At 33.9% G+C, this 27,209-nt stretch overlaps 1 protein-coding gene and 1 long non-coding RNA gene across 4 annotated transcripts in view; both read right to left on the bottom strand.

Moving 5' to 3' along the window:
- The window catches only part of LOC126738062 (uncharacterized), a 52,769-nt gene that overhangs the window by 4,462 nt on the left and 21,098 nt on the right, over positions 1 to 27,209 (bottom strand). For 2 of the 3 annotated variants that reach the window (XM_050443257.1, XM_050443333.1), the window contains exons 7-16: positions 26,029 to 26,096; positions 25,798 to 25,971; positions 25,430 to 25,677; positions 25,108 to 25,378; positions 24,854 to 24,987; positions 9,619 to 9,788; positions 9,417 to 9,561; positions 9,180 to 9,340; positions 8,800 to 9,039; positions 4,100 to 4,286 (exon numbers count right to left, since the gene is read on the bottom strand). In XM_050443257.1, the coding sequence (XP_050299214.1) occupies positions 4,100 to 4,286; positions 8,800 to 9,039; positions 9,180 to 9,340; positions 9,417 to 9,561; positions 9,619 to 9,788; positions 24,854 to 24,987; positions 25,108 to 25,378; positions 25,430 to 25,677; positions 25,798 to 25,971; positions 26,029 to 26,096 (1,798 nt within the window). The remainder of the gene's footprint in view (positions 1 to 4,099; positions 4,287 to 8,799; positions 9,040 to 9,179; positions 9,341 to 9,416; positions 9,562 to 9,618; positions 9,789 to 24,853; positions 24,988 to 25,107; positions 25,379 to 25,429; positions 25,678 to 25,797; positions 25,972 to 26,028; positions 26,097 to 27,209) is intronic. The other variant, XM_050443408.1, reaches the window with a different exon arrangement.
- Positions 14,059 to 17,362, bottom strand: LOC126739929 (uncharacterized). The gene is made up of 3 exons (XR_007661747.1): positions 16,447 to 17,362; positions 14,662 to 14,902; positions 14,059 to 14,599 (listed from the first exon to the last, which is right to left on the bottom strand). It is a non-coding gene; the product is annotated as an uncharacterized LOC126739929 (long non-coding RNA).

Here is a 27,209-nt window from a genome sequence, read left to right as displayed (position 1 = left end):
ACGAATTATTATTGTTAAAACACACTACAAATATGGAGAATGTTTTGCGGAAACAGTTCGTAAATTGCGGGGCATTTTTGGTCGACACGATGCACCAAATCACACGACCGTCCAAAGACTAATTGATAAATTTGAACAAAATGGTTCTTTCGTGGATGTAAAAACACCAGTGCGTCACCGTACTAGCCGTTCTGTTGAAAATATTGCCGCAGTGCGTGAAAGTGTTGGCGAGAATCCGGGAACATCTATCCGTCATCGTGCATAGCAGTTGCACATTTTGAAGAACACTACCCACCGAATTCTAACAAAAGATCTTCATTTACATGCCTATAAGATTCAATTGACCCAAGAATTAAAGCCAGTGGACCATGCGACGGGCCGTACATTTTCTTCTTGGTTATTGCAAAAACAACAAATGGATGTCGATTTTTCGAAAAAAAAATTGTTTACCGATGAGGCACACTTTCACCTTAATGGCTTTGTTAATAAACATAATTGCCGAATTAGGGGCGAAGAAAATCCTAGAGTCATTCATGAGAAGAAAATGCATCCATTAAGAGTCACTGTTTGGTGCAGACTTTGGACAGGTGGAGTAATTGCACCGTACTTCTTAGAGGACGAGGCTGAAAATGCAGTTACCGTGAACAGCGAACGCTATCGTAATATGCTCACTGAGTTTTTATGGCCTCAATTGGATGGTATGGATACGGGCGGTATGTGGTACCAACAGGATGGTGCGACATGTCACACTACACGCGAAGCAATTCAATTGTTGCAAAGTTTCCCGGTCGTGTCATTTCACGGAATGGAGACCAGAACTGGCCCGCAAGATCATACGATTTAACGCCTTGTGACTTTTTTCTTTGGGGTTTTTTAAAATCCCTCGTATACGCTAATAACCCAACAACAATTTCACAGTTGAAAAACGAAATTAGACGTATTATTAGCAAAATTGGGCCGCAATTATGTGAAAATGTAATTGAAAATTTCTCAAAACGAATAAGAGTCTGTCACGAAAGTCGAGGCGACCATTTGCCAGATATTATTTTTCACGTTTAATTGCAGTGTATTAGCTTTACATTAAAATATAAATAACACTCAGTTTAAAATAAATTATGACTTTTATTTACCAATTAAAACGTGCGCTCTTATTGGGACACCCTTTATAAAGATCCCCACTTTAATAACAACGGATCAGAATATGATCCTAACAGCGTTATTAATTCATTTCATGTTATGCAAGGAATGCATATAGACGCAAGATTCTGATTTTTTTTTTGTTTCAGTGAACAGTTTGCGTTTTTTTTTTTTGGTTTAAATGAAGAAACAAAGAAAAATACACTTTTTCCCTTTTTATTAAACTGTTATTCTCAATTAAAATTACCTTTGCTGAATTATATTTTTATTAGAAATTTTTACAAACCCCAAGTTTTTCATTTCCTATAATTAGTGACTTATACTGGCTTTTGAGCCCTCCATACATACAGGGTGTCCGGAAAAAGGAGGCCAATCTGCTGGCCACATATAGGGTGGACCAAAATAATGCGACTTTCGTTATGCCATTTTTTAATTGGGCGCTCGGTATTCAATATACAGGGCGTCAAAATGAGAAATATAAAATCGTTTTTTTATGTAAGTCGAGTGTTTCATGAGGTATTAAATTAAAATTTGGTGTAAGGGGGTTTTTTGGAACGAAAAGTAGAAATTCGTTCACGGATTCGCTATAACTTGCAGGGGGCGCCACCTGCGGTATATTGCATGTGTTAAAAATACCAAAACTTTTTTGTACCCCTGTATAATAAAGTTCTAGTAAAAAATTCTAATTACCCAATCTTTTCTTGTAAAAAAAGTATTCTTAGTAAATGTCGGCCTGAGAATCCGTTTATTAGATATCTTAATTATAAAATCTAGATATTTCTTTCAAAACAAATTGGCTGACCACGGGGACCAGTAACTTTTTACGTACTCTCAAAGTGACAAATTTAAACGCTTCTGATGCTCTTAAAAAGCTTCTCATTTACTCCTAACTCTACATTTTTTAAATACATATTTGTATTTGGTGTGTTTTCTTACAACTTATAAAGTAAGTTTTAAATATTATTGTAAACAGTAAATACCTGTGAATTCGCAACTAGGAAAATGTTGTCCTCTGCTCCTTATAGTAGTATAACATATTTATTTGCTTACAAAGGAAACAAAAACTTTTTTTTGTCTTTGTATCAATGTAGGAAATGAAAAATTTTGAACACAGGCCTAATTTGTGGTCTAGTAAAATTTTTCGTTTTATTCTAATGTATTCATTGTTTAATTAAGATTATTATTAATCAAAAATAAGAATCACATTAATTTTTGTGAAAATATCTATAGTTACTATGAATTATATTATAAGTTTTAAGTTGTGTCTATAGTTGGTTGGTTGTCCTGGTTGAACCGTCTTTCAGGGGAGGAAGAAATTTTAAGAATTGTCGAAGAATCACCAAACATTAGTACTAGAGTTTTGGCTGAACAGATGAGAAATATTGGGAAAACCGAGACACAAAATATTTTACGGAGTCAACAACTTTACCCATTTCATCTTCAGAAGGTACAGGGTCTTTTACCCGACGATCCCGAGGAAAGACTTGGTTTTTGTAGTTGGTAATGTCAAATAAATAATAGAAATGTGGATTTTATAAGGGCGATTCTGTTTACAGACGAAGCCACGTTTACGAGAAACGGCATGACAAATATCCATAACGCACACATATGGGCTGAAGAGAAACCTACGGCCATAGTTGAGACACATCATCAAGAAATTTTAAAGCCAATGTGTGGGCAGGTGTTATGGATAACTTTCTTTAAGGACCTGTCATTTTATCAGGTAATTTGACTGGTGATTCATTTCTGTTTCTACAAGAAATACTGCCCGATTTGCTTGATGATTTGCCTCTAAATTTAAGACAAAATCTTTGGTTCCAACTCGACGGTGCTCCGGCTCATTTTGCTATAAATACGATATAGGAACTATTTACATCAAGTATTTGTTAATCGCTGGATTGGTCGGGATTGAGATGCTCCTGTTCCGTGGCCACCTTGTTCGCCCGACCTTACAACTTTGACTTTTTCAGTCTGGGGATGTATGAAAAACTTTGTGTATATGGTTCCGATTTTAAACGAGAATCATTTAAGGGAAAGAATCATTGCAGCTGGAAAGCATTTCAAGTTGAAACCAAATATTTTTCAAAGCTCGTATGCGTATACAAATGAATGGAGGTCACGCAGAACAAATAATTTAGGATCATTATTGTAAGATTTTTAATATAATAAGTAATTTAGCATTAATTTAGAAAAATTTATGTACGTTTATTTTGTTAACTTCTTAAAATGTATCTAGATTTTAAAATTAAGATATCTAATAAACGGATTCTCAGGCCGACATTTACTAAGAATACTTTTTTTTCCAAAAAAGATTGGATAATTAGATTTTTTTACTAGAACCTTATTATACAGGGGTACAAAAAAGTTTTGGTATTTTAAACACATGCAATATACCGCAGGTAGCGCCCTCTGCAAGGTACAGCGAATCCGTGAACGGAATTCAATTTCTCGTTCCAAAAAACCCCCTCACACCAAATTTTAATTTAATATCTTATGAAACACTCGACTTACTTCAAAAAAAGGATTTTATATTTCTCACTTTGACGCCCTGTATATTGAATACCGAGCGCCCAATTAAAAAATGACATAACGAAAGTCGCATTATTTTGGTCCACCCTATATGTGGCCGGCGGATTGGCCTCCTTTTTCCGGACACCCTGTATATTATTATCACGTTGCAACGCGATATTTTTCCAAATTCTGAGACCAGCTATAAAAAAAAATGAGAGAATAAGATAATACGCACTTATTAAAATTTTTTTTCTCAAAAATATAAATTTGTAGGTATTTCCTCTTTAGGAGTGAATTTAACGGCACATAATTGAGTTGATTACTTGTGCCACCTAATTATTATTACCCAGTAAGTCATTTTTTTTTTAAGATACAAAATATAAATACTACATTTTCTTTTAGACGACACCTTAAAGCGACATTTTAGTAAACCATAGAAAACAAAACAAACCTTGAAAAGTGTATAATTCCCAATTATATACAGCGCCTGCTTCGCTCTTGTTAGTGCCACATTAAGTCGGTTTTCATTCTTTAAAAAGGAATTTGAAGAATGCCGTACACACGATATAATAATAATGTCATTTTCCGAACCTTGGAAACTGTCTACCGTATTCACCAATATTTTACGATTGTCTGTCCTGAAATAATAGAAAAGCGTTTAAAAAAATTAATAAGTAAACAATTGCCAAAACAAGTTCTGTGTACACGTATAATCATAATCAGTGACGGCTCGTAGTTTAGATGATAATTTTTTAACCCTTGGCCCTTAATATTTTAAAAAAAATTATTAAACATACAATTTCAATTAAAATGTTTAAACTTCTATGTTTTCTATTATTTCCCGCTTATAATAAATATAAGCTATGTAATATAATATTTGTTCCATATTTTTCTTGCTTCAGGAATTTGACCGAAATAATTTTTCACAATATCTTTTGTAAAGTAAATTTAAGGTAATTTTATATAATTTTTATGCTTCCCATAAATATGTAATTTTTTGCACTTTAATTTGGCATTCAGTCCCATTTTATTTCATCATTTGGCGTCATAGTTTATGTTTTCCAGGGATCGAACATACTTTTTCGCATTTTCCACACTTCTGAGGTATCTTTTAGGTCTTTTAGTCAGTTGATGTAGTTTTTATACCTCTCAGGACATTTGACGCGATTTGTTTTCTCTGTTCCAGCAAATTGTAATTTATAATTCGTTCTTAATTTTTAGCATGAAAAATTATGTAGTTCTCACAATAATTTTTGATATTTTCCAGGCATTTGAAGTAATTTTTTTTTGGTCCTGGGCTTCAACACAATTTCACTCTCAAATGCTCCTCAGCGTAGGTAAACTTATTGTGCTTGCCCCATTATCTATCTATTCGACCCAGCTTAAAGCACGGCGCCCACTGAATCGGCATCGACCGTTTCGGCACGGTCGGTACAATCGGCCGGATTTGCTTCACATGTATTTAAATGAGGCCGCGCGCACTGAATCGGTTCGGTACGTTCGGTCGGTTCGGTTTTCTCCGGCGACGATCTCCTATTGTGGGGAGGGCAACTTTTGCCGATTGCACCGAAAGCCTGCGACTATTTTAGCATTTTTTCGCATAGAGTGAGGAACTGTTTCAAAGAATTTTAAAAACCGCTGATTTGATAAATATGTTAAACGAAATTTTAATCGAAGCTGTTCACAGTTTTAGAATATTGTATGATAAACGAAACACATATTATCATGATAATTTAAGGAAAGAAAACTCTTGGGAGGAGGTATCCAAATTAACTGGATGTTCACGTAAGTGTCATTTATTATATCTTAAATCGGTGTTTCCGTTATTTACTGTTTATTAAGTTGGTACCATCAGGAAATTTTAAAACTCAGTTTTATTTATCTGAGGATGCCAACTTGGTCGGCGAAATGTGCGAGTGTGAAAGTTCTCGTTTTGGTGTTAAGTGGTGTACAACTATTGCTTTGAATATAATTTATGTTTTTACAAAAATACACAAAAAAGACAGCTTATTATATAGTTTCAAATGCACGTTGGAATGTTATGTTATAATTTATTTTATTTGACTCGATACAGGATGTCTCACAACGATATCTATTTGGCTTTTCTCGCTTTCGCAGCACAGTCTAATGCAATCATAACATCCTCTTCAGAATATGAGAAACTGCTAATTTTTTTTTAAAAACGCTTAAACGGGAGCTTAATCACAATACTTCTATATGCTCGAATAGTCGAACCACTTTTAAACGTCGTCGTGCCTTCGTTCTGCCGATTGTATGAGCGCTAGTGGAAAACAGGCAAATAACACAATGGACATTCGACACACTCCCGAAGCTTCCCCCGAAGCGACTCCGCGAGCGCCCGAACAGGGTGACCTCGACACATAACACACCGCTCGGAAATACTCGATTATGTTGAGACGAGAGAGACAACAAATCGGAAATCATTTACCAGAATACGTACCGAAAAAACCTTTCGAGACACTGTATTATCGGGGTTGCCAGCGCTATTATTTTACAGGTAATATACTATTTTTTTAGGTGATCGAATAGTGATACCATTCGATAAATCGTAAAAAAAAATAATTAAAAAACAAAACTAATTTCAATAGCTGTCTTAATCCTATTCTTTTTAGTATATGTTTCCTATTTAAATTGCAGTTTTCAATTGGCGCTAAGACCGATGCTTCTAAGTCTTGGCTCTTGACAACCCTGAAAACCCGCTTTCTGTAATATCCATCGACCAAACCAAAACTTCAGCTTTGCTTTTTTGCTTGGCTTGAGAATCTTGGGTTGGGTGGGGTTGGATGGGATTGGGTTAGGTATGGTTGGGTTGAGTTGTATTGGGCTGGGTTGGGTTGGTTGGAGCTGAACTGGGTTGGTAGTGATTTTTTTTTATATAAAAAGGCGCTAGGTGCAAAAAGGACCTGTTGGGTGTCATCAATCATTTTTCATAAGAAAAATGATTATTCATTTACTGATTACGCAAAAAAGAAACGAACAGGGGTAAAATTTTAATATTTTTTATTTTCTTTTTTCAAATGAAATTATTGAGTCTCCGACAACGAATTTATAATAAATACGACATACATTAACTTTTGTAACGTTAATTTTTTAAATTCGTATAGAAAAACGGCGTTCGATAGGATAGTAAACTGTTACACCAGGAGTAATTATTTAATATAGTCACTTTTTTTTTAAACGATTTAAAAAAAAATAAAATTGAAAAAACGAAATTTTTGGTCTCCGACAATGAAATTATGATGAATACGACATTCACTATCCTGTCTTTTTTTTTTAATCTTGAAAATGGGTAGTCGATAAGATAGTAAACTGTTACCGTAATTTGTATACATTCCAGCCCTGACAAAACTCAACAATATGAATGAAAACTTGGCTCAATCTAAATACGGCTGTAATATATGATATTCTCTAAGAACCTGTTTCTTTTCCTACTTATAAATATTATTAACTAATAACTCATTGCACTTTTTTACGACACCAATTCAGGAATAATGTTAGTCACAAATTACTTGATAGCAATAAGTGTGTGTATAAGTAAATTAAAAACTGTATAGTCTATTACAGTCCTTTTGGTTATTCAGTATGTTATATTTAAGCTGACACACTATAGTTTATAATCCAAATATCCTCGGAGGCATATGACTTCATCAAAATCATCCAGTTTCTCCAGCATATTATCCTAAATTGCACTTTTTTTAAGTTTATTAGTCAAAAGTAGTAAATATAAACACTATCACCACACCTATGCAAGTCAAATGAAACTTTGTTGGCCACAATTTTACACAAAAAAACTTGCACTTTCCCAAGTGATGGTACGTTTTTTTGGCGTCAAATTCCTCTTCACTTTGCAATAAGTATAATGCAGGTATTTAATGTTCTAAGAAAAAGAATCACAGTATAGGAGGCCAAGTAGTAAATTACACAAAGTTAGTTATAGTGTTTCTTAATCAGTATCAGGAAGTATCATCCCAGGTCCTTTGTAGTTATATCTTAAAGCTTCAAATATACTGAAGAACTCACAACTCACAAATTAATAACTTTTGGCAAACTATCGATAAATATAAACTAATTATTGTAAGCACGACTCGAATGTAAACAAAATAATATACCTATACCTAACCCTATTTTGTGTTAGATGACAAAACTACTTCTATTTTGAATAAAAATTGGCTGACGTGTAAAAGACCCAACCGATCATACTCGAACGTTTAAAATATTTCGCGGGTATTGTGTCGAATGTCCATTATGTCGAATGACGATTGTGTCGAATGCACCCGTCTCGCGCTAGTGACCGACTGAACGGACCGAACGTGCCGAACCGACCGAGCTGATCCGATTCAGTGGGCGCCCTCCTTAACACTTCGCTGCTTTCGCTTCGCTTCGTTATGTGTCGGACATTTTCTGGTTTCTTTTTGTAAAGACGCCAGTTCAAATCTCTGTTCTATAGCCCAATTCGATTAAGGTATCCCTTAATTACTATGCCGTATGTTCTTGGTTCGTTCCTTCTGGAAGTTAGAAAGTCTGGCGCTTTCTTGGTCTATGAAAAAATATTTAAACGCCTTGATCAACTTTTTCAACTCTCGCATTTCCTTCCAGATGATTTGGTATTATTTCTTAACATCCTGGGTCATTTGCCAATCCTAATTCTGTGCCTGTGGTACTGTCTCGTCTCTTTGGTACCCTCAATATCTTTTTCTAGCAAGTTCAGCTGCTTCCTCATTTCATAGTAGACTGCAGTGTTTTGGTATCCACACAAGTTTTACGTTGTTACTCAGCTTCTTTAGACTGAAATTATAGAAGCTAGTTCTTTATCAGCTTCTGCGTTTCGAAAGTGCGTTCAAGACTGCCTGGTGATATTAGGATGTGCTTGCTACTGTAAACTCTATTGAGCAATATTCCCAAATGAGATAGAGAATCTCGTCTTGATTTTTCTCTAAAAATTCCAACTTCCGGCATCGTCTTCATTTTAAGTTTGTTTCTAGTGCTATAAATTCTCTTTAAAATAAATAATGTTTTTTTTGTGGGGGCGGGGGTCATTGATTTACTGATTTGATGAAGAAGCCGTTACTGATAATAATTACAATTTAACATTAAAAAAATGGTTCAATTAACGTTACAGTTTTTACTTACATTAAATCTAATATGTTCCTCTGCACCAGATCTTTTTGCGCATTATATGGTGTAATAATGCCGATACTATAATTAACATTTTTATCCACCACACTAAAAATCGTGCTGAGCAACTTTTTTATTAAAATAACCTCATCCATGTTAGTGTAGTCGTTAGAAGAACAAGATATCTTTTCACAATTAAATACCAAATATGGTCGGATTTCTGCGGGCAATTTATTTGGTGGATTAGGAAAAGATCTAAAAAAAATATTAGGAAATAAAAAAGTTTTATGTTCCTACCAGTGAAAGATATAAAGTAATGTAAATATTTAGGTTATTATTTTATTTAAAACTTGATTATTTTATCAAAAAAGCTTGTATGTATTTATTATACTGACCTTAATTTTGAGTTATAAAAATGTTTATTGGGATAAGCGCATATTTCTGGATGCATCCTGTACTGATCGGTAAGTAATTTTATAGGCGATCTTGGATCGCTTTCGAAATTATTCGCCAAACGTGAAAATAGACTATTCTGGAAACCTAATTTAACAGCATCCTAAAAGAGAAATTTCTTGTTAAATCACTGTCAGTATTTCCTGCTAATAAAAAAATATATTCAAATATTTATTTACATTACTCATAATTGTAGCATTTAGCTGCTGAGGATCTCCCACTAATACAAATTTGTCGATTCCCAAAATAGTAGGAAGAAGAGATTCTGGTTCATGACACTGTGTGGCCTCATCGATTATACAGCAAGTGAATTCTATAATTCCTCTAGAAATATTTACTTAAATGTAAAGTATAACTGCTTTTAGTGTAGTAGTAACTCACTTGTTAACACAATCTATGAGCCTACCATTTATACAACTATTTAAAGTAGTGCAGATAATGTTACATTTCTTAATAACTAATGTTTCACAAGCTTTCAGTTCCTGACTATAATTCTCTCCAAAATATTTCTTTATCGTTTCCAGTACCCTATTGTTATTATCTGCTGCAGCCTACAAAATCGATTTATTAATATTTTAGGTCATCCAAAAAGATCATTTAGGATGTATGACGAATAAACCTTTACATTTAAAAAAATATTTAGTAAAAAACTTCAGTTAAAAATAGTATGAAATAGAATTTAAAATATTTGTACTTTTTCAAATTTGTACTTTTTTTTCAATAACTTTAGAACAAGGAAGAAACAAAACTGTTTCAACGTTAATTGAGATTTTGAAATTAATCCTAAAAGCAATTTATGATTAGTCAAAGATAAACAGCTCAGCCTAATAAGAAAATTGATTTAATTTTTTTTTTAATTCTTAAGGGCCCCACTCACCTCGTTTTTCTCTGTCGTTTTTAACCGACGGTGAAAAACGTTAAAAGAAGGAACGTTGCCTGATAAGTCCACTCACAACAGTTTGATTTCGCGTCAGTTTATCACGATGGACCGTACATGCCTATTAGCATTGGCGGCAGTCGAAAAAACTTGCGAAAAAAGAAAATCTCGAAGAAAATGGGCTAAAGACTGGTTGCTTAAACGCAGTACGCTATCACATACACATTTATTGGAAGAGCTAAGATTGGAGCCTGGTGATTGGCACAATTACTTGAGGATGGACGAGAATACGTATGGAAAACTGTTAAGACTAGTAACACCGTTAATTGAGAGACAAAATACCCATTTACGTCAATGCATTAGTCCTCACGAACGCCTAACAGCTACTCTGCGTTTTCTGGCCACTGGCCGCAGCTATGAAGACTTAAAGTTTTCAGTTATTATTTCACCGCAGGCACTAGGACGCGTAATTCCCAAAACATGCCAAGCCTTATACAGGGTGTCCAAGATAAGAACCCTAAGCATGGGGATCTCGGTACCTGTTGGAGATACAGCTTCGGTTAAATTAGGAAAAAGTTGTGCACTTTGAAGCGTATTTACATGCCGTTGAGAAACTTCAAAAATTTCCATGGCCTGCTGAGATATTTGGAAAAAACGGAAATTTACCAATATCGATTTTATTTTTTCCTGGCTTTATTTTAAAAGATATCAAAAAACTATTGACACTTTCTCATTGACACTTTTGACGTAGTACGTGATGGCGCTTTTAAATTTTATATCCGACGTTTCGTTTCCGAGAAACCACCATCAACTTTATTTTTTTATATGGCGCGAAAAGAAAGTACACCCTGTATCTGATTCAATTTTTTAGTACAAATTAAACGATGTATCACATGTCACATTTTTTTTGTTAGTTAAAAGGAAAAATACAATTTTTCTTTTTTTTTAAACATATTATTAAGTAGGCTTTGGAAACAAATGCTTTGACACTTTGACGTAAATATCTTTTACCCTGTCACATATTTTTTATTAAATATTAATTGCCGTTGTTGTTACCGTGATTGTCGAGGTGTTGTTTGTTGAGTAATTATTGTTATTATTATTTACTATTGTCGTTATTATTGCTAAAATTGTGTTATTATCTTCAAATATGCCTGGTGGTCATTATAGTCATGAAGAGAAGTTTAACATGCTGTCGTGCTACATTTTGTGCTACAAAAATACTGTAAATACAGCAGCAATGTATCTTAATAAATTTCCAGATAGAAAGCAACCATGTAAATCCATTTTCTTAGAGTTGGCTCGAAATTTAAAAGAATATGGTTCGTTTAAAAAGCCTGTTTTATCTCGAAAAAAGGAATCTCTTGAAGAAACTCAAAATAATGTTTTACAAGCAGTTATTGAAAACCCCAAGATATCAACCAGGCAAATTGAAAAAAATGTAGGAGTGGCCAAATCTACAGCTCAGTTTATTTTACGTAAAAATAGATATCACCCCTACAAATTTAGAATTTGCCAAGGACTTAAACCTGGGGATTTCGAACGACGTCGGCATTTTTGTGAGTGGTATACACGTGCCTGTGAAGAGGATTTAAATTTTCCATCAAAAATAATATGGTCCAACGAAAGTATGGTCACTAATAATGGTATCTTTAACCGCCGCAATAGTCATTACTGGGTCCAACAAAATCCGCGTGTTAAGAAAATATCCAGACATCAACAACGTTTTGGGTTTAATATGTGGTGTGGAATTTTAGGAACCAAAATACTAGGTCCAGTTATTTACCATAATTCATTACCAGCAGAACGATATCTTAATTTATTACAAAATGATTTAGAAGACTGCTTAGATGATTTACGTCTGGCACAAGTCAATAGCTGTTGGTTTCAACAAGACGGGGCTCCTGCACATAATTCTGGGCAAGTTCGACAGTACCTTTCGCAGCGTTTTCCTGAAAAGTGGATTGGAACCTCCAGTGAAGTGTCTTGGCCAGCGCGATCCCCGGACTTAACCCCTTTGGACTTCTTCCTTTGGGGATTTATTAAAAACCGAGTCTATCAACATTCTTTTGGAACTGAGCAGGAGTTACGAGAATGTGTGACGGCCGCTTTTCAAAGTATTACGCCAGAGATATTGCGTGATGGTTTAACTGCTACTGTAAGAAGATCATAATTATGTCTAGAAAATAACGAAAACCTTTTTCGTTATTTTTAAAATGTATTCATTATTTGTTGCATATCGTTAGAAAAATCATAAAACATTTGTCTATTACTCGTTACATTTTTTTATTTATAAGTAGTACAATGTACAATGCAAATCAATGCTTCATTTAGCTTCATCACTCTCTAAATAGATATTAAGAAAAATGTGACAGACTCGGTAACAGGTATTTACATACGTCAAAGCATTTGTTTCCAAAGCTTACTTAAAAAATATGCTAAAAAAACAGAAAATTTGCATTTTTCCTTTCAACTAACAAAAAAAATGTGACATGTGATACATCATTGAATTTGTAATAAAAAATGGAATCAGATACAGGGTGTATCTGATTCCATTTTTTTCCCGATTCTTTCTTTTCGCGCCATTAAAAAAAATAAAGTTGATGATGGTTTCTCGAAAACGAAACGTCGGATATAAAATTTAAAAGCGCCATCACGTACTACATCAAAAGTCAATGAGAAAGTGTCAATAGTTTTTTGATATCTTTTAAAATAAAGCCAGGAAAAAATAAAATCGATATTGGCAAATTTCCGTTTTTTCCAAATATCTCATCAGGCCATGGAAAGTTTCTCAACGGCATGTAAATACGCTTCAAAGTGCACAACTTTTTCCTAATTTAACCGAAGCTGTATCTCCAAGAGGTACCGAGATGCCCATGCTTAGGATCCTTATCTTGGACACCCTGTATACTGTACTGAAAGATGAATATATAAAGGTAAGGATAAACAAAAAAAAAGGTAGGTACTTATTTCAATAATTTTATTGCCATCCATTATTTAATGTAATATAGTCGCCTAAATGAAATTCCGTTGAGTCATTTCCCGTATTGGGCTGTAAACGTGGAGAGTTTTGTGACATAACCTCAATTTGTGTTAGATTTGGATGTTGGGACGGTGGTATGTTAGGATGCGTAGGGACCGGAAAGTTATTGTTTTGTTGAGACGGATATTGTCTATAGGTAGAAAAGTTTATAAAGAACCGGCTGCTCAATAAGCGCACAAACCCATTTTTCAACACAAAATCGATAGAAAATCCGGTGGCAGAGAGAAAAAACGACCGCAATATATTTTCTCTCGCTTCTTATTAAAAAAACCGCAAGAACAAAGCAGCCGCCGTACTTCGTTTCTTTGTACCTGCCGGGGATTTAAAGCCTATGACGTAGCCTGAAGGCCTACACAGTGTCGTCTCGTACGGGTGAGTTAATCGTCTTATAAGGCATTTAAAATCTGTTGTGTGTTTTTTTTTAAAGTTTAATAGTGAATTAGACTATAGTTTTTTTAGTTAGACTATCCGATTTTTATTGTAAAAGGTAAGTAAAATTGGTTTAAAATATTCACCTGTCCAATAATTTAAAAAAATTAATGAAAATTAATTATTGTTAAAAATTATATTATTTAAAATATACTTTGATTTTAAGTGACAAAATAATAGGTATTTAACTTGTAGGTATATATGTACAGCCTAGAGTGTGCATGTATATATTAATTTTTTTACTTTCTAATTTTTTTTTAGATGTCACCTAAGAAAGTAGACAAACAATAGTCTTCATCGGATGAATCTGATTTAGGTTGTAATACACTATCTGATAGTGAATAAAAATATATAATATGTAAAATAATGAAATAAAATTTTAAGCTTATACCAATTTGTTTCTTTACACAAGTCGTTTAAAATATCTAATCCTTAAAAAAAAATGCGAATAAAGAATAATTTTCAGCTACCTATTTGAAGTCCTGTTTTAAAAATAATTAGAGAACTGCATCCTCCTGTAAGTAAAACTATTTTTTATTAGATTTTTTATGGGCACATCACAATGCTAAAAAATATAATTTTAATTTATCTACATTTTTTTTAAACGAATCTTGGAGCAATTAAATTCAAATATATGCATTCTTAGTTCGTATTTCAACTAAATCAAACGCACTTATAACATCGCTAGCTATACCTACTAAAAATCTAGGGCTATTTAAACTCTATTACAAATAAATATTAATAATTTCAACAAGTGTGCCGCCTTCACTGTCTTCATAGTCATCTGACCCGATCGATAAAATAACGAGATGCGCGGATTTTGCCGCCTGTTGATGTCACCGGTTCTTTATAAACTTTTCTAACTATACTATATATAGTACTGTATATATTAATTTTCGAATATTTATCGACGTTGCCCATTTGACTTTCAAAAACTATGTCGTTTATCATTTTCTCGGTAACCAGGGCTACTTCTGACGGTAATTTTCTTAGTTTGTGGGCAATGTTTTTACCTATAAATATAAAAAAAGCATAAAGTAGGGAACCTACTGAAAATAAATGTAAAAAATATTACCGATAATGTCAAATTGGTCATCGCTTTGATCTAAACGTTTGTCCACTTTACTTAAAATATCATCCGCCCTAGATCTTTTAGATAATTTAGATCGAAATCATGATGATGATGTCTGGGCATCTCTACTAGAAGTTGAGGCCAAACTTGACAACCTACTTCTATATATTTGGGGTAGTGCTGTGTCACTGACCTCGTCTTCAAGTATTTCGGCTGGAGATTGTGCCTCTGTAACTGTTTCAATCTACATAATAGAAAAATAATGGTATAATTGAGTTAAGTACATTAAATATCAACTTTGGAGTTCAATAAATTTACTACCACTTTACATTACAATGTGTATGAGAAACGTTTATGGCAAAACTTGGCTTATGATAAAATTTATAATTTCTCCATTTTCATCTTAAAATTTAATTTTAAACAGGCTGTTTCTTTTTTTGCAGTTTCGATATCTAAGGATTTCGATGAAAGATGGAACTTTCCCAACTGTTTAGGCGCCATGGACGGTAAACATGTTCGGATAGCTCCACCGCCTAACAGCGGGTCCTACATTTATAATTATAAAGGTAGTCATAGTCTAGTGTTGTTAGCAATGGTCAATGCCAATTATGAATTTGTTATGTGTCATTTTGGCACTAATGGTAGAGTATCCGACGGAGGAGTTCTGGAAAATACACGGTTTTATGACAAACTGGTAAACCATGAGCTAAAAATACCTGCTCCATCTAAAAGCAAATATTCAGAACGTCCGCTTGCCTATGTATTTGTTAGCGATGAAGCTTTTGCGCTTAGAGACGATTTTTTAAAGCCATTTGCCCAAAAACAACTTAATAGCGACCGCAGAATCTTTAACTACCGTTTATCCAGATGTCGACGAATTGTCGAAAATGCGTTTGGGATCCTAGCAGCCCGTTTCAGGATTTTTCACACAGAAATAAACGTGAAGCTGGAAAGTATTGAAAAAGTGGTATTGGCATGCTGTGCGTTGCATAACTTTTTACGAAGGAATACTGCTACTAGGTACAGCCCGCCTGAATGTCTTGATAATGAAGATTTGGAACGTGGTCAAATTCTACTTGGTTTTGTCATTTTTGTGGACTTACAGCGTGGCCAGAATAAAAATGCTACGACTTCTGCCAAAGAAGTGCGCGAACATTTCATGGAGTATTTTTGTGATGAGGGGAGGGTCCCTTGGCAAGACAAGTTTGTTTAAAATGTTATTATTTCTATTTGTATTGGAGCAGCATAACTATTATACTTAATAAGCTGGCACAGTTATGTAAAACTTGTAAGTATACGTTTACAACAATAAATTTATAAGAACTGCTAAAACTAATAATGTATTTTTATCACCCGGCGCAGCGATCTGTAGGGTCAGGGAGGGTACAGTGTTACACGGGGTTTATAGAAGCCCATATCTTTTTATATGTCCAGTTTAGGTATGGGGTGTGCTATATAACAAATATTCAAAATTTACAGGAGAAAACAAAATTCCAATAAAAAATTGGGGTCTCCATTTGAATTTTTGAAATAAGACAGTAGGACCACGCCAGGCCTTTCCAAAGCACCCTATAGACAAAATCAATGTGGTTTTAAAAATTGATTTAAAACCATTAGGTACATGTTTGTATTTAACGTTTTTGTCTACAGTGTGAAACAAAAAAGTTAAAGGGGGAGTCAATTTATAAAAAAACACCCTGTACATACATATCATAATCATATACCTAATATCTATGAAACTCCTAATAATAATAATAAGTTTTATAGATATATGATACATATACATACCTCAGAATTACTTTCATGTGCATCTTCGTCTTCTATATTTCCAACACCTCTTCTAGTCGTCTCGTAATCAGTCAAAAATATCAAGTTATCGTAGTACCAAAGGTGTGGTTTGTATGTATCCTCTGAGCCAGCACCAGATTTCAAAGAGTCTTTTACCTTTTTTAATTCCTTTCGAAACGCGCCCCGCAAGGAATCAATTTTTTGTTTTACTGATTTTACTGTTGCTTCAGCATCCACTTCTTTGTATTTCATTAGCAATGCTTCATAAGCCTTTTTTTTTATTCGATCATGGTATTCTGCCGATTTAACTTTCCACACTCAAGGAAATGACCGATAAAGTTCTATAAACTCTAGTACAAAGTCTCTGTTCCACTGTCGTATATCGGACATGTTTTTAAACCATAAAACAAAACAAGTCTAGCTAAATCAATATAAGCCAATAATCAAAAATAAACAAGAAAAGACAGGTTGAACAGAACGTCACTGTCGCTGAAATATGCCTGACCAATCAAACTGTTGACGCCACACACCTCGTGTTTACCCGAACGGTTAGCACGATAACCGAAAAAAATCAATCCTTGCCTGAAATTTTGGAACGACGAGGAAAAACGACGTTCTCGTCCATACACCTCATTTTTATGACATTTTTAACCATCGGTTAAAAACGACAGAAAAGAACGAGGTGAGTGGGGCCCTTTAAGGACCTTTTCTTAAGTAAGAATATCCCAACGATTAGTTACATATATGAACATATCGGGATTGTTGGAAATAAATATACATATAAGCAAGCAAGATTTTGCCAAAATTTAGTATGTAGCATTTAGTAATAGTACTGAGCATACCTTTATGATGCAGAAAAAAACTTTAATTATGATTAATATCAGTTCATCTTGTTTTCAGATTTCTACGTCAATAAAACAAAAGCGTTTTGTTTCCAACTTCGCTCATAACCAACTTATTTGCTACTAAGAAGGTACTTCTAATAAGACTCGATTCCCCTAACCGTGTTAAATCGCCGAATTTTTTACCATACACGATTACGGTGCTGCGGTGAATGCCATTTTAACCGAGGAAAAATCAAACAAAAATTAAAAGGGTGAATAACAGGTTTTTTAAAGCGAAGAACACATTCGCCTGTTAATTAAGAGAAAAAAGCTCTGATAGTGGATAAGAAAGACGAAGAAAAATAAGCATTATATTCTCAATAAAAAAAATAAACCATAAATATCTTAGCCAAAGGATGTTGTTAGGCCCTATACTTTTTCTGGCTTATATAAATGAAATTGGTAACATATTAAAAAATTCCAATGTGGTTTTACATGCTGATGACACAGCTCTGTTATTTTCAACTAACAACTGCAATGAAGTATATGATCGGGCAGAGTTAGGGTTGGAAATTTTGAAAAAACTAATTTTATTGCTTTTTTACCCACAGATGGAGATCAACCAAAAGATAAATTTTTAATACTCCATGCGTCAACTTGTAGTAAAAACAAAAACTGTATCTGTGTCAAAATTACTAGTCAATAAAATAAAATATTTGGGTATAATTATAGATAAAAATTTAAAATGGAATCTAACCTCCAAAATTAGAAAGTTATTTTACAAATTTATTCAGCTCAGACATATATTTAACAAAAAATGTATGCTTATATTGTCAAATTCATTAATTGAATTAATCTTAAGATTGGGGATTGTTGTTTGGGGAGGCGTGATGCAAATCTGAAATTTCTATCAATTTGTCAAAATAGTATTTTAAAAATTTAATCTAAAAAACCTCGTAGATACTCTACATTGTTATTGTATAAAGAGTTAAAAGTCCTTAACATTTGAAATTTGTATGTATTATACTAAAGACACAGATTTGCAGAATATTCTGCAAATCTGTGCTAAAGAAAGAAATAATCCGCTAGATTTAGGTTCGGATATCGTGGTGGCTAATTTACGGGCAGTAGATTTATCAATAGCTCTACCAATGTATTGATTTGGGTGGGGCTAATGCAAAAAGTTTCTAACATTTAATTAAAAATGTGGTGGAGCTCCATCGTGCATATAATTATCTCTCCGAAGCTGTTAACGTATTTTATACATGCTGCATATAAATTACACCGGTTAATCTTTGACATGACCAACCATTACCTTTGCCATGAATAAACATGTTCCATTATGAAAATTCGTAATACCTCTTCTTGTAAAACTTGTTTCATTGGTACGCTTGTACATAGGTTGAGAGTTTTTTCTCTCTGTATAAGACTAATACGACTAAAAGCCAGGCGCATTTTACGTTTATTAGGTAAAATAATCTTGAACTGGTATCTTTAACTAAGTGCGTTCTAAAATATCTACTTTGACTTCGGAAGCCCAAAACGATGTCTTCCGTTATCAATGGCTTAAGAAAAAGTAAATTGGCCATTCTTTCAATAGAAACAGCGGCAGGCCGCTCGGTATACGACGATTTGGAAACCTTTCTGAGCAACTCTGGCATATTCTCGTCCATTTCCTTGTCAATACCAATATCATATTAGTATATTCTGCATTAATGTATTTACTCCATTCACGAAAATTGAAGTTTTCTAATAATTAATGCAAGCAGACGTAAAGATTGGATCAAAGTTCACAATACGAGGTCTGGCTATTAAATAACGAGACTGGTTACGAAAAAGGGTTTTATTATAAAAATCATCATACATTCGAATGCTCCCCTTCAATATACTCCCCTCCCCTCGCCACACATCTTTCCATACGTTTTTTCCATTGATCGAAGCAGTGCTGGAAGTTTTCTTTGGTGAGGGCCTTTAGGAGCTCTGTCGTTTTTTGCTTTACCGCTTCCATTGACTCGGGTCCCTCTCAAAGCAGATTTTATCTTCGGAAACAAAAAATAGTCGCACGGGGCCAAATCTGGCGAATACGGCGCGTGTTCGAGCACTGAAGCGCGCTTACCTGCCAAATAAAAACTTACTTTTCAGTAGCTGCCTTCAGAGTTTTATATCTTAGACTTATTCGTAGTATCATGTCTTATTCTTCCATAGTCTGGACCCCTTATTATGCTAACCATATTAACAGTCTTGATAAGGTCCAAAATTAATTTCTCAGGACTTGTGCCTGGCGATTGAATGTACGAGATGAGTCTTTATTGGAACTTAAGTCAAGGCTAAATATGACTTCTCTTGAGGACTATCGAACTAGGTGTGATATGATATTTCTTCACAAGTTGATTAATAATGCTATTGATTGCCCTGAATTGTTATCGCGGATAAACTTTAGATGCAATAGCAGAGTTTTTAGAGAGACGTCTCTTTTTCTGATTGAATATCACCATATAAACTATGGTAAATTTTCTCCAATTAATCGACTCCACATGTTGGGAAATAGATTTAAACAGGCTTTTAACTTAGTGGATTTAAAGCCTTCAAAACTTAAAAGGTGTCAAATTATTGATTTATAGAAAATTTGGATATTTAATAGATTAAGTTCATTATACAATATCTTAATAATATATTTGTTGATGGCAGAATAATTATATACATTTAGGGTTAGGATATAATTTATTTTGTAATTTAGTTAGAAGGGGGGGACATCCCGTTAATAAATAAATAAATATATAAATAAATACTGCTTTACAGATAGCGCGTTATGGGCAGGTGCGTTGTCCAGGTGCAAAATCCACGAGTTGTTTTTCCACAACTCGGGTCGTTTCTTACGAACTCGTTCTCGCAGTGTTGCCAAAACTGACAAATAGTAAGTCTGGTTGACAGTCTGACCCTCTGGAACCCATTCAGTCATCACGATACCGTTAATGTCGAAAAAAACGATCAACATTGCCTTGAATTTTGATTTGGACATCCTTGCTTTTTTTATTCTGGGCGATTCAGGCGTCTTCCAATGCATCGATTGCCGCTTGGTTTCAACATCGTATTGAAAAATCCATATTTCGTCGCAAGTAATAATGTTTTTAAAAAATTTATAAAGTCCGGGATCTTGTTCTAACCTTTCAAGGAAATCTGAGCAGACCTGTTGACGCAAGAGCTTTTGGTCAGGAGTCAGGTTTTTAGGCACCAACTTCGCACAGAGTTTTGTCATGTGTAATTCCCCGTGTAAAATTTTTCTTTATCGGCGTTTACAGCCTCGGCAATCATCCGGGTGCTCATTCGACGATCTGCACGCACAATTTGGTTGTGCGGTCACTGTTTCCGGAGTTGAAACAGTGACAGGGCGACCTGAGCGCTGGTCATCTTCAGTGCTCTCTCGACCCTCACTAAAGCGCTTACACCACACAAAAACACGCGCACGAGAGAGAAAATTTTCCCCATAGGCCTCTTGCAACAATTTATAGCACTCAGTCGGAGTTTTTTTCAATTTAACGAGAAATTTAAGATTGATGCGTTGATCTTGTTTTTCTCGTCACACATGGTTTTCGGCACGAGAAAAAAACACGTTCGTTTCAAACCGCTACTGCACGAATAATATAATAGTGACGAAAACGTGTTTTGGTACATGCATAGACAAGATATCTAGATACCCAACGCACTATTCGTTTTTTTCCCCATCCGTCTAGGCACGCAGTCTCGTTATTTAATAGCCAGACCTCGTATTCTAATAGCAAAATGAAACTAATAATAACAAATAATTGACATACCTGACCTAGCTAAAAAATACCATAAAGCAAAAAGCGGATGATGCTTCTTTGTAGTAAATAAGTTGGTTTAATTTTAATTTTACACTAAAGCCTCCTGTTTTCTATTTAAAGGTATAAACTACGTTAGAAAAATCAAATCTTATTAAGAATACTTTTTTTGTCGCAAATGGGTGTGTTGATCCGAATTTTATACCCAAACTGAATTGTTCTATTAGCGTAGAAATATGAATCACAAAAATTTTAGCTTTATAAAATAAGAGCGAGAAGTAGTAGCCAATAGTTCAACAATACTGTTCAAAGAGTAATTTTTGAAATAGAAGAAAATAGGAACAAAATCGCACAATCTTTGATTACGTAGTCCGGAGAAAACTGCAATAGACTATTTTGGTTGTTCCCATATACTAACTGAAGCTTTTCAAAATTTGAAAGAGCGTTTTTCAGCTATGATGGTTAAAAATACAAACCAAATATTTTATCCGCACAGTACTTTATTTTTACACAATTCTTATGCTTTCAATTTTATATTTTGCAATATTTCTTAGACAAAAAAGTTTCAACATTAATGTCCAATATTGTAGATATGGTTTTAATTAAGCAGATTTTGAGAAGATTCATTGGTTATCGATTAAGAAAATCATTTTTAATAAACTTGGATATTTTTTTATATACCGGGTGTCCAAATAAGAAAGGACGCTGGCTGTATCTCGGAAACTATTTAACGCACAGCGCTGAAAAAAAAAATTCCTAAGAAAAGTGGCCCAAAAAAATGGCTGGAACATTTACTAGTTCCTAAGACTACCACAAGAGGGCGTAACTGCACAGTAATTTCAAAAAATTCAAATTTCGTCTAAAATAGCCTGTATTAGATACCATTTTGAAAACATCAGAATAATCTTCATTAACTTTGCCTTAATTTGGCTAAAGAATTTTTTTCATATCTCCAATGAGAAGGGTGGAGGAAGATCATAAATAATGCAACTTTTTAATCGCCCTGTCAAAAATCAACTGTGCATAACATTTTAAGAGACCTCAGGTTTGTTAAAAAGTTGATAATTAAATTTGACTATTACTAGAATCGAATATTAAAAAATATGTATTATTTTTATTTTTTACCTAATTTGAATGTTATTTTAGGTTGCATCCATATCATATGGTGCTGCATCAGGAATTAACAGGAACCGATTTTGATAGACGACTTGATTATTGTAACTGGTTTAGCAATATGATGGAAGAAGATCCCCAGTTTGTCTCAAACATTCTATGGACAGACGAGGCAACTTTCACCAGTGTTGGAAGTGTAAATTTACACAATATGCACTATTGGGCTCCCACAGATCTCCACTAGATGAGAGAAGTGCAGTATCAGTGTCGTTGGTCTGTTAATGTCCGATGTGGGATAATAGGGGGAAGAATTATTGGTCCATACATTTTTGAAGAGCTCCTCAATGGACACACCTATTTAGATTTTTTACAAGATCACTTGCCTGTACTGCTTGTAGACATCCCAATTCAAACCCGTGCAAGGATATTTTTACAGCACGATGGATGTCCCGCGCATTTTGCGATAAATGTGAGAATTTTTTTAAATTTAAGGTTTCCTCATAGGTGGTTTGGTCGAGGAAGTTTGGCCCCCGCGATCTCCTGATCTGACTTGCCTACATTTTTATTTGTGGGGCAGACTAAAGGATATCGTTTACCAAACCAGACCTACAACACGAGATGATATGATATGATATACAAAAGTATTCTTATCATTTTTTAAATTCCGCCAATTATTTATTATATTTTTAAATATATGAACAAAATCATAGCTCACAAATATTTTATTTTGGGGAATGTCAGAGTTCGGAAAATGTGTTAAATTATTTGTTAAATTTGAAAACATTGACCGATTAATTCTATGGTTGTCTGTTATTATATCTAAAACAGTAAAACCACATTTTTGTACTAAAGAAATTACGTTTTTGGTGACTGGTATCATTTCAGAACCTTTTATATTGTGTACTGGTAATAATTTAACAACTTCACAAAAATTTTCAAAAGCAGAACATATCATAAAGGTCAAAATAGTTGTTGCCAATAAACTGTCATTAGAGGCGATACCAATTAAATTTTTTCCTCTATAATCTAATCTTTTAGTAACATATACCTCATCAACTAAGAGAACAACAATTTTTTCTTGATCTTTTAAAAAGTCAGATAAATATTTCAAATACCCATTGGTACTTTTATCATTTTCAGTCGGATTAGGGTAACTATTTGGGGCCACATCTAAACTAGAAGAAAGGTATTGAAGATATCTTTTTGTGGGTAAATTAAAATAATCCCTCATTAAATTATATGCACTTGGGGAAAGTGTATATAACATAAATGCCATAATTATAGTATCAGAGGTGTATCGTTTCCTTTTTAAAATTAGTAATTTAACTTGATTAATTAAAATTGATAAAATATTGTTTAAATTATTACACTCCTGTGTCTGCTCTTGTGGGTCATAGTCAGTCATAAAGCTATTTGACTGAATATCAGAAATCGCAACCAGTTTTTTGGATGCCTCATTTAAAAAATGCAAACTTTTTTCAATGAAAAACTCAAATGTGTTATCCTCAGCTTTTTCTACGGTCATTGGAACTTTATACCTAACTAGTAAATTCTCCAGCTGGAACCATCTACTTAATTTTAAATCGAAAGGTAAGATCCAATTTAAATCATTAAATGTTAATTTTGACTTATGTACAAACACTTTAACATACATATTATTGTCAACAGAAATTTCAGAATAAATATTTATTGGCGACACACTAAAATCAACCATATAAAAGTAAATCTTGCTCTTATTTTCTAATTTTATTGTCCATGAATCAGATAAGATATTTTTTTTTAAATAATTAAAAACTAGAGAAAATCTCTAAAAACCCAGTCTCTGTTAAACAACGCCCTCTGACGACTTCACTGAAAACAAAGTGACATTGACAGGTGCATATTTTGAAAGCGCTTTGAATTTCCTTTTAAACGAATACCCACTTGAATTACTTTTAATAAAGAATCTGAGTACAGGGCGATTAAAAAGTTGCATTATTTATGATCTTCCCCCACCCTTCTCATTGGAGATATGAAAAAAATTCTTTAGCCAAATTAAGGCAAAATTAATGAAGATTATTCTGATGTTTTCAAAACGGTACCTAATACTTGCTATTTTAGACGAAATTTGAATTATTTGAAATTACTGTGCAGTACGCCCTCTTGAGGCAGTCTTAGGAGCTTGTAAATATTTTCCAACCATTTTTTTTGGCCACTTTTCTTAAGAATTTTTTTTTTTCAGCGCTGTGCGATGAATAGTTTCCGAGTACAGCCGGCGTCCTTTCTTATTTGGACACCCGGTACATGTTTCAATTGCTTGGTTTATAACATCTAAAATAATTGTTGGGAAAATTCACGATAGGTGAAATATATATCATATCATCTCTAATGTTCTAGAGTTTTAACTTATTTTATGGATATTATACGCCATTTTCAAAATTATGTCTATTTTATGGGTTTGTTTCAGTAGCTTTCAGTAGCTTAGCTAGTCTTTATTTGCAATGTGAGAGTTTCCAAAATCACCAGAGACTTTATTATCAATATAGTCTTAAGATATCCTAATTTTATGTATATCGAAGATACTGAGATATACATAAGTCATAAAAGTGATGCTTTTCAAAAACCACATTATAAGCCTACCAAAATATTGACAGTTTTAAAAATATATTTTATAATAGCTTTTTCCCATACCTTTATTTCTGGTATATGTATGTTCTTCAGCGGAAGATGTTTTTCTGTTAGATTGGATAAACTGTAACCGATAACCGATTTGCTGATGCTCGATTCCGGACCAATTCTTACTAATTTTACAAACTGATGCATATCTAAAACAAATTTAAATTACATGAAAATTATCGTGATTTCACAAAAATTTTTCTTACATCATGACATTGTTTTTGAGGGAATCATTTTAAAGCGAACAATATTTAATTTATTGCAATTACCTGGAAATAGACGTTTTGCGGTAACAATTTTCGTAATCAAATTATCAACCGCGGCATTAGACGGTGCTGATAAAAGTATCATCGGTTGCTTAAGCTCGTCTCTTCTCGGATTCCTATAGTAAGAGAATAAGATTTCCAAAATTATGTTTACTATTACGGTTGATTTTCCAGTTCCCGGTGGGCCCTTTACGCAATAAATTCCCGGCCTATTTCCCGTGCATAGATTGGCCGCTTCTAGCACAATAGTTTTTTGTTGAGCATTTAACTGAAGCTAAAAATTGTATAAATGAAAAATGCATATTTTATAAATTTAATGTACTACCTGCTGCCTAACATCTCCGTAGCAATTAGCGAATTTAAAATCATTCATTTTTGGTTCTATTATCATACTGCATAAAGGTGATTGCTGAAGTTCCTTCAAAGCTCGTATATGCATCATAAAACTCTTGACATTTACAATTACAGTCATCATAGGCCACTTATTCCTGTTCAACTCCCTGTTGGGATAGTGACGAGTAGCTAACGTGAATTCTACCTTCGAATGAACTTCTCCGTTACATAGATTGGCTACTGGAAAAAGCACCAGACAAATACTAGTTTTCTTTTTTAGGGTAACTTTAGTTGACCCGTATGAATTTCAGATACATTACAGAGATAATATTGTAAGCATCATCTCTTTTAAAAACTTACGTTTTACTGATACAAGATTGTCGTCACGTAGAGCTTTTTTTCTACTGTTAAGAACCACACCGAAAGAGAGCTGCATGTATTTGTTAGAATTATCAAAGGTTACACATTCAAATGTGACAAAGTCATCTGCTCTACAAAACTCGTTGCGTTTCGCTTCTTCTTTGGTAATATAATCTTAAGGAAAAATGAAAAAGTCACGATTTTAATATTTTTTAATGCCTTAGTACTTACAGGCACAGTCTATAATCATTTGATTATTTGTTATTCTTACGTGGTCAATACAGATTCTTCTCTGCATCCTGAAATAAAATTGAAGAAAATGTTTGAGAAGCATAACTGATATTTTAATAATATTAACAGATAAAAGATACCTTTTTTTTATTATAATTTATTGTAGTCATCAAAAAAGGTTTGAATTTTTTTGTCAATCATTAGTGGAAAGCTTAAAAATGAAAATGTATATCCATCCTCGACGTTTTCTGGGCAAATCTGATTTTGATTTTCTGGCTAAACTACGAGGACGGGTCAATAAGTCCGTGACTTTTTGGATAAAAGCCTACTAAACTATAATATAGACTAAATTTATTTATTTTTTAACATTAAATTTAATTTAATTATTTAAATTTTAACAGTCTCCTTTGAGTTCTATACACTTAGTCCAACGTTTCTCCAATTTGTTTATCCCTTCGGAAAAATATGATTTGTCGAGGTCATCAAAATAGGCATTTGTTTGAGAGATGATTTCGTCGTTGGAGTCAAATCTCTTTCCGCCGAGCCATTTCTTTAAGTTTGGGAATATGAAATAGTCACTGGGGGCTAAATCTGGAGAATAGGGCGGACGAGGAAGAAATTCGTAACCTAAATCATGGATTTTTGCCATGGAAACTGCACATGTGTGGACCCTTGCATTATCCTGGTGGAAAAGAACTTTTTTTTGGCCAAATGTGGTCTTTTTTCTTTCAGTTCCTCATTGAATCTATCCCATAAGTTGGTATAATATTCTCCATTGATTGTTTTCCCCTTTTGAAGATAGTCGATGTGGATTATACCGCGTGCATCCTAAAAAACGGTCACCATGACTTTATTGGCTGACAAACCCACCTTTGCCTTCTTGGGCGCCGATTCACCCCGACAAATCCACTGTTTTGACTGCTGTTTGGTCTCCGGCGTGTTCTGGTGGATCCACGTTTCGTCCACGGTGACGAAACGACGCAAATATTCGTCCATATTGCGGTTGAATAACGCCAAACACTCCTGGGAAATTGTCACAGGGTTGCGTTTGTGGTCCATTGTGAGCAAACGCGGCACCCATCTTGCGGAAAGCTTTCTCATACCCAAATGATCATTCAAAATTGAAACTACTGAACCATGTGAGATGCCTATGGCTTCCACAATCTCCCTCACTTTCAATC

This window comes from Anthonomus grandis, chromosome 1, assembly GCF_022605725.1.
Source record: "Anthonomus grandis grandis chromosome 1, icAntGran1.3, whole genome shotgun sequence".
Classification (NCBI taxonomy): domain Eukaryota; kingdom Metazoa; phylum Arthropoda; class Insecta; order Coleoptera; family Curculionidae; genus Anthonomus; species Anthonomus grandis.
The sequence above is the reverse complement of the archived record's forward strand: the minus strand, read 5'-3'. Positions and strand labels throughout refer to the sequence as shown.